Source organism: Podarcis tiliguerta (genome assembly GCF_965153285.1).
Source record: "Podarcis tiliguerta genome assembly, chromosome: 2".
NCBI classification, from domain to species: Eukaryota; Metazoa; Chordata; class Lepidosauria; order Squamata; family Lacertidae; genus Podarcis; species Podarcis tiliguerta.
Window position 1 is genome coordinate 111336225 of NC_139535.1, and position 7777 is coordinate 111344001.

At 49.0% G+C, this 7777-nt stretch overlaps 1 protein-coding gene across 1 annotated transcript; it reads right to left on the reverse strand.

Moving 5' to 3' along the window:
* Positions 1-289: 289 nt before the first annotated feature.
* GPR84 (G protein-coupled receptor 84) lies at positions 290-7547 on the reverse strand. The gene is made up of 2 exons (XM_083427828.1): positions 7333-7547; positions 290-2804 (listed from the first exon to the last, which is right to left on the reverse strand). Exon 2 carries the CDS (start codon positions 2733-2735, stop codon positions 1608-1610), a length of 1128 nt encoding a protein of 375 aa, XP_083283954.1. The 5' UTR covers positions 2736-2804; positions 7333-7547; the 3' UTR covers positions 290-1607.
* Positions 7548-7777: the final 230 nt, after the last annotated feature.

Genomic DNA, 7777 nt, shown 5'->3' on the forward strand with positions numbered 1-7777 from the left:
ACCCAATAAATAAGCCATTATTATAGATCATTTTATTTCAGGTTTACAACGACAATATATTTATGCATATGCCATAATCCAACGGTGAAATAGGCCAGCAACCAATATAATATATAGTGCGGGTACATTGGGTTTTGAAATGGTCTAAATCAGCATTTCCCAACCTTGGGCCTCCAGCTGTTTTTGGACTACAACTCCCATAATCCTCAGCTAGCAAGACCAGTGGTCAGGGATGATGGGAATTGTAGTTCGAAAACAGCTGGAGGCCCAAGGTTGGGAAACACTGGTCTAAATTATGATGTCCAAATGTGGGGACAATGAAAGCAGACCAGATGTACAGGAGGGAAATGAAGGGACTCAAGCTTTTATAGAAAAAGGAATCCCGGCAGAACTCAGTTTTCTCACCCTTGATGCAAACCACCATGTAAGGTTCTGGTTGTTACATTTTTCTTTGTGCTTTGCAAGCAGAATGTCCCAAATTCAATCCCTGGAATCTCCAGGCACTGCTGGGGTTATCCCCTGTCTGAAACCCGGAATGCTGTTGCCAGCCGGTGTCAGTTATGTTGAGACCAATGATCTGACTGAGCGCAAGCTGTGTACAAAGCACGTGCAGGTTTTCAGGGAACAGATGGGAGTTTGAAGGAGAGATTTGAAGGAGAGAAAGAGGCACCATCATGGAGGTGATTGGGGAGGCAGTTCCAAACATGAGGGGCAGCCAGGGAGAACAGGTGGAGCCATTTGCGGGGTGAAAAGATTATTGGATAGCTGGGAATAGTGGTGCTGGATCAGCAAAGGCTATAGACAGGTGGATCACCGTGTCCCTCTAGGTCAGCCTTTCTCAACCTGTGGGTCCCCAGATGCTGAACTACAACTCCCATCACCCCTAGCTAGCAAGGCCAGAGCTCAGGGATGATGGGAGATGTAGTCCAACAACATCTGGGGACCCACAGGTTGAGAACCGCTGCTCTAAGTGTTGTTGGGCAACAACTCCCATCTCACCTGACCATTGACTGGGCTGCCTGGGTGTACAAGCAGAGAGATAAGGAAAGGCAAAGCCATGGAGGGCTTTGAAGGCAAAGACAAAGTTCTTTTGCAAGGCCTGGGAGCCAGTGGCGAACCAGTGAAAGCGTTTATGGAGGGAGCTGCCATCATGTGATCAGATCCACGAGAAGGTGAATTGTCAACAGAGTGGTGCTGTGATAAATATAAATACGTATTTACAAAGCAGGTTGGTTCAAAATATAGAGAGAGGGTTGTATCCAAGGCTAGTCCTACTGAAATCAATGGAGCTACATTGGGCATTGGATGCAACCCATCAGCAGCAAAGTGCAGACCAGGCACTGCAGCCTCTTAACTCCTATTAAAACTGGATTGTCCAGGGAGGAGAGACTTTGTGGAGGTACAACATTTGCTTTCGTATCTGAAGCTTGGCAAGTCCAAACAGTTTTTCTGTAATCCAGAAGGGAGGCCTTGCCACCAGCTTCAACAATATGCCAAAGGCAGGGCCCATTAAACCAGTTCAGTCTGATTTCCCTATTGCCCATAGGCGCCACAGCAGAATATGGAATACAATTCCATATTGTATACTAGAGTGGCCTGGCTTCTAGTTAGCGGTGGCAGCGGAACCTCTTTGCGAAGTTGTAGACCACGTCTCTGTAAGCCTCGCGGAACTGGCGGTTCATAGCAGCATAAAGCACTGGATTGATGCAGCTGTTGAGCCAAGTAAGGTTGGCGGCGATCATGTGCAAGACAGTTGGAGCCCGGTTCTTGGCGTCAAAGATGTTGATTAGCAGGAAGGGTATGTAGCAGATGACAAAGAAAAGGAAGACCACAAAGCACATGCGGGTCACCCGGCGGAATTCTGAGTTGCTGTCCTTGGCCTGGCACGGGGTAGCTTTCTTAGGAGGTGCTTCATCATTCTGGGAAGCTGGTGGGAGATTGGTACTGGCAGTCGACTCAGAGGACTGAGCCTCACAGGAGTGCTGGGAAGGCCCTGCGCTGTCCACTCCACTGTCAAGCTCTTGGTATCGTCCCGGTGTGGCTGAACTGGCACCAGCCACGTGGCCCTTCTTCAAGCTGGTCTTCTTCAGCTTGTATTGGTCCATGGCACGGGCGGCAATCTTGACTTTGCGGTGGATGAGGAAGTAGAAGATCCCGACGCAGCTGAGACCCACCAGAAAGTAGAATCCCATGAGGATGGTGGTGTAGGGCCGTCCGCGGATGCGGTGGAAGCTGCAGGTGCACACCTTGGGCACTAAGACGTAGACGGGCCACAGCGGCGCGAAACTGGCCAGGCCGGCAACCCAGGTGCCCAGGATGATGAGCATCGTCCCGAGGCGGGAGAAGATGCGGTCAAAGAGGGCGGTGTTGGCAATGATCAGGTAGCGACTGATGGCGATGAGGCAGAGCGTCAAGATGGAGACGGAGTTGGAGACAAAGAGCAACATCCCAAAGACACGGCAGAAGTCGGCCCCTGCTCGCCAGTGGAGATGGAGGTAGGAGTCAACCGAGAAGGGCTGCAGGAAGGTGCAGTACAGAATGTCCGCCACAGTCAGGTTGACAATGAGGAGGTTGAAGCGTGTCTGCAGCTTGGCGTCAGCTGCGTAGGCCAGCAGGGTCAGCACGTTGCCCACGGTGCCCACGATGGCCACCACAATGCCCCAACTCACTGCCACGTAGCGGTAGCCAACAATGGACGGGTCGTAGCAGGAGAAGTTGTTGGCATGATCCGCCATCTTGGGAGGAAGTGGCTATTGGCTATGCTGCCCTCTGATGGAAAGGTCAGGACCTAGCAGGCCAATATGCTAGGAAATGGGAGAGAAAAAGATTTCAGTTTAAGCGTGTCAGGCTTCCAAGCACACAAATTAGCACTGACTCCAAGGCTGGCACAGGGAAATCTTTCAAACAACACCTAATTAACTTGTCAGATGTTTTGGCACAGAATGTTGTCACGGCAACAAAGTTTCCCAGCAGCCACTTCAGATCTCCTTGTCCACCCAAAAAGCCACATCTGGTCTGTCCAGGCCAGGTAGTAGTCATAGTCACTGCTACATTGCCAAGTGCTGAGGAAGCTGTGGCATTTTTGTTTTGGAGGGACAGGAAGCGGGCGGGTGTGGAGGACTCCCTGGTCCTGAATGGGGTAACTGTGCTCCTGAAGGACCAGGTGCATAGCCTGGGAGTCACAGGTCAATTCTGTGTCCAGGGCAGCTGTTTATCAGCTCCATCTGGTACACAGCTTGAGACCCTACCTGTCCACAGACTGTCTTGCCAGAGTGGTGCATGCTCTAGTTATCTCCCGCTTGGACTACTGCAATGCGCTCTACGTGGTGCTACCTTTGAAGGTGACACAGAAACTACAACTAATCCAGAATGCGGCAGCTAGACTGGTGACTTGGTGGCCGCCGAGACCACATAACACCGGTCTTGAAAGACCTACATTGGCTCCAAGTATCTTTCCAAGCACAATTCAAAGTGTTGGTGCTGACCTTTAAAGCCCTAAATGATCTCGGTCCAGTATATCTGAAGGGAAGGAGCGTCTCCACCCCATCGTTCTACCCGGACACTAAGGTCCAGCTCCGAGGGCCTTCTGGCGGTTCCCTCGCTACGAGAAGCCAAGTTACAGGGAACAAGGCAGAGGGCCTTCTCGGTAGTGGTACCCACCCTGTGGAACGCCCTCCCATCAGATGTCAAAGAGATAAACAACTATCTGACATTTAGAAGACATCTGAAGGCAGCCCTGTTTAGGGAAGCTTTTAATGTTTGATGTATTACTGTATTTTAATATTTGGTTGGAAGCTGCCCAGAGTGGCTGGGGAAGCCCAGCCAGATGGGCGGGGTATAAATAAATTTTTATTTTTATTTTTATCTCTGCCTCATCTCCCTGCCCCCCCTTTACAGGCTTCTTGCCTGTGGGCCACTGAGGCTGCGTACACACGATACCTTTAAGGCACATTCGAAGCACATTCATTCCCTCAGAGAATTCTGGGCACTGTAGTTTTCCTCTCACTGAGTTACGCTTCCCAGCAAAAACCCTCAACAAAACCACAGAATTCCTTGAGGGAAAGGATGTGCTTCGAATGTGCCTTAGAGTTATAGTGCACATGCCACTTGCGGCTAAGAGGCACATGCCACTGTGAAAGGACTCCCATCCCAGCTAAGCAGTTGCCACCATGGTGCAGCACATAAGAAAGCCGGAAAGACCTGGAAACCAATGAGAAGTGTATCAAGAGCGAGAAAAGATTTCCTTGCCAGCCAGCCGGAAGCCTGAGGCCTCTGCCGCATGCGAGTTTCAACATGCGCAAGACTCTCTCTCATTTGCACCCCGGCTTTCTCCAGGGAAGAGAGAGAGAGATCAAAGCGCAACCCCATTCCTTCCTTTTTAAGGCCTAATTGGGACGTTGCCACGGAAACAGACGTCTCCAAATCGGTCCTGTCAGGCACCATCCTCTACCTGGATGGCTCCGCTTTTAAGTCTGAGACGGAATGCCGGGGAGGTAGAGGCAGAAAGGCAGGTGTCTGCCCCCCACAAAAGAGCCCTAGATAAGGTAGTCATCCTGAGCTGCTGGGAACGCCCAAACAGCCGCAACCAGCCCTAATGGATCTATTACAGTGGTACCTCAGGTTACATACGCTTCAGGTTACAGACTCCGCTAACCCAGAAATAGTGCTTCAGGTTAAGAACTTTGCTTCAGGTTGAGAACAGAAATCATGCTCCGGCGGCCCGGCGGCAGCAGGAGGCCCCATTAACTAAAGTGGTGCTTCAGGTTAAGAACAGTTTCAGGTTAAGTACGGACCTCTGGAACGAATTAAGTACTTAACCCGAGGTACCACTGTATTGTAGAACATGGACACACACACACACATGCCCCCCTCTTCATGATGAAAAGTAGCCACACGTTCTGCTTAGCTCTTTAGCTTCTTTGGGTTGCCAACTGACCGAGCAGCGGGGGGACGGGGACGATCCCAAGCCAGACCTCATTTTCTGCCGAACACAAGCGTGTTAAACCTCAAGTGATCTTCCAGGCCTCCTTATCTGGCTCTCCCCGCTAGTGTTAAATAAATGATTTCTGTGCTGGGGATTCCGTTGCTAGGAAGGGAGGTATCGGTGTCTGAGCTTTTATTTTTCTCTACTGGCTAGTGGGTTAAGAACGTAGTTTGCTTTTTTATTACTTTGCTACCAGTGGGCGGGGACGGTTTTTAAAAAAAATGCTGTACGGAATGGTCGTGATTGTATATTTTCTTTCCTCTCATATTCTCAATTATATTTCATTTATTATTTCTACTTTCTTCAATGTTACGTTACCTGGGTGCATGCGAAGTGACAAGTGGCTAATAAGTTTAATAAGGAAATAAGAGGGAGGATCTCAGACCCTCCAAGTGTTTTCCAGGGACAGCCCTGGATTTACAGAAGCTGCCCTGGTTTCTGATTTGATCCTGAAAGGTCCCACTTTCCCCTAGGACGTCCCTATTTTCATTGGAGAAATGTTGGAGGGTATGAAGTTGATGTGACCCATAAGCCAAGGATATAAGTAACTAGACAACCTTTAGAAGACATCTGAAGGCAGCCCTATATAAAGGTCCAGTCGTGGCCGACTCTGGGGTTGCGGCGCTCATCTCGCTTTATTGGCCGAGGGAGCCGGCGTACAGCTTCCGGGTCATGTGGCCAGCATGACTAAGCTGCTTCTGGAGAACCAGAGCAGCGCACGGAAACGCCGTTTACCTTCCCACCTGAGCGGTACCTATTGATCTCCTTGCACTTTGATGTGCTTTCAAACTGCTAGGTTGGCAGGAGCTGGGACCGAGCAACAAGAGCTCACCCCGTCGCGGGGATTCAAACCGCTGACCTTCTGATCGGCAAGTCCTAGGCTCTGTGGTTTAACCCACAGCGCCACCCGCGTCCCAGCCCTATATAGGGAAGTCATTTTATTTTTATTTTTATTATTTTATATGTTGGAAACTGCGCAGAGTGGCTGGGGCAACCCAGTCAGATGGGTGGGGTATAAATCATATTATTATTATTGAATAGAACACCCCTATTTTCATCAGATAAATGTTGGAGGGAATGCGGAGGAATGTGTGAGCATGTGTAGAAGCTAGCCTAGTGCACAGAGGTGAAGTTTAAATTCACTGCTCCATGTCTTTCCCCTATTACTGGCATGCAGTACCCGGAAGGTTGCCCAGAGACCATGTGACCCTTGAGGTTAAAAAAGAAAATGTTCCCCCAACCCTTGCCATAATACAGGCATAGGCAAACTCGCCCTCCAGATGTTTTGGGACTACAACTCCCATCATCCCTAGCTAACAGGACCAGTGGTCAGGGATGATGGGAATTGTAGTCTCAAAACATCTGGAGGGCCGAGTTTGCCTATGCCTGGCTTAATATATTGGCTCAGTGTGCAGAAATCAACAGGAAAAGCCTACTTCCTGTGTGGAGGGGCATGGAGATAATTATTGCTACATATTAAGGACTGCAAATCAAGCCCCTTTTAAAGGCACAGCTGCAGGTCACAGTTCAGATTCTGACAACCTTAGAGCCTCTAGAACAGGCTTCCTCAACCTCGGCCCTTCAGATGTTTTTGAGACTACAATTCCCATCATCCCTAGCTAACAGGACCATTGGTCAGGGATGATGGGAATTGTAGTTTCAAAACATCTGGAGGGCTGAGTTTGCCTATGCCTGATCTATCGGGCACTACATTGTTCACCCTTGTGCTAATTCAAGTGACCTCCCCACAAACTTTGCACAAACAAATCAAGACGGAGGCTCAATAAATGTGCAATAAACAAGCCATCTTGGAACTGAATTTAAATTACTCTGGAGATTATACAGCACCAGATATCTCCATGGCAGTGTTCTACCCATAAATGAACAACGTAATAAGGAAAGCATGCCGTCTGTTCAAACAGCATTCTCAGGGCTAAGAGACCACTGTGGCTTTTAACACCAGCCTCACACTCAGTAATACAGTCCATAAAGTCTTTACTCTCTTGTTTAAGCTCTGTGCCAGAAAAGGCTCCTTTGAAGACAACTTTATAAGCCAGGGGCAGCCAATGTCACGACCTCTGGGTGCTTTGAACTACAGTTCCCACCAGTCCTCCTGGCCATGTCGGTCTGAGATCAGGGATGATGTAGTTAAAAACACATGAAGGTCATCACCACATTACCTACCCCTGTTCTAAGCAGCCATGGCGCTAAACCAGACTTGAAAGTTAATCTCAACTCTACGCATCTCTGAGACCCCTACAGAAAAACAACAGCAAAGCCACCCAAATATTTCAACTTAAAAACTTTATAGATTCTCTTGTATGGAAACTTTAAGAATGTTAAGCAACTTACCGGGGAAAGACGAGCGTTTGGACCCAGAGATTATGCCTGATGTCCATGGGGTGCCTCTACGTTCTGGACGGCTATTTATAAAGGTTCCTCACTGCCTCTGCTGAGAGGAGAAAAACTCCCAAGTGTCTAAACTCCCTGAAGCAACTTCCTCTTTCCCCGCAGGCTTGTAAATGTCTGACGCCCAGACCTGTGTGTACTCACAGTACGTGAAATATGCGCCTTTAGGCAGGCTCGCCTACAAATGTTTAGAGCAGAGATTTAAACAAATGTAAAAAAAGGAAGAAATTAAAAAAAATTAAAGATTAACCCCAACTGGACGGGGGTAGAAAGGGAGTGAGGCAAAACAAGGTGCTTTTCCCAGACTGCCACCAGGCTAGCAGTATTTTGCAGGAGTGATTCAAGTACTGTGTCCAGTACTGTGTCCAGTTCTGGGCACCACAG

What these genes read in the sequence shown, in the direction of transcription:
- GPR84 (XM_083427828.1), bottom strand. Translation starts at nt 2,735, where the DNA reads ATGGCGGATCATGCCAACAACTTCTCCTGCTACGACCCGTCCATTGTT.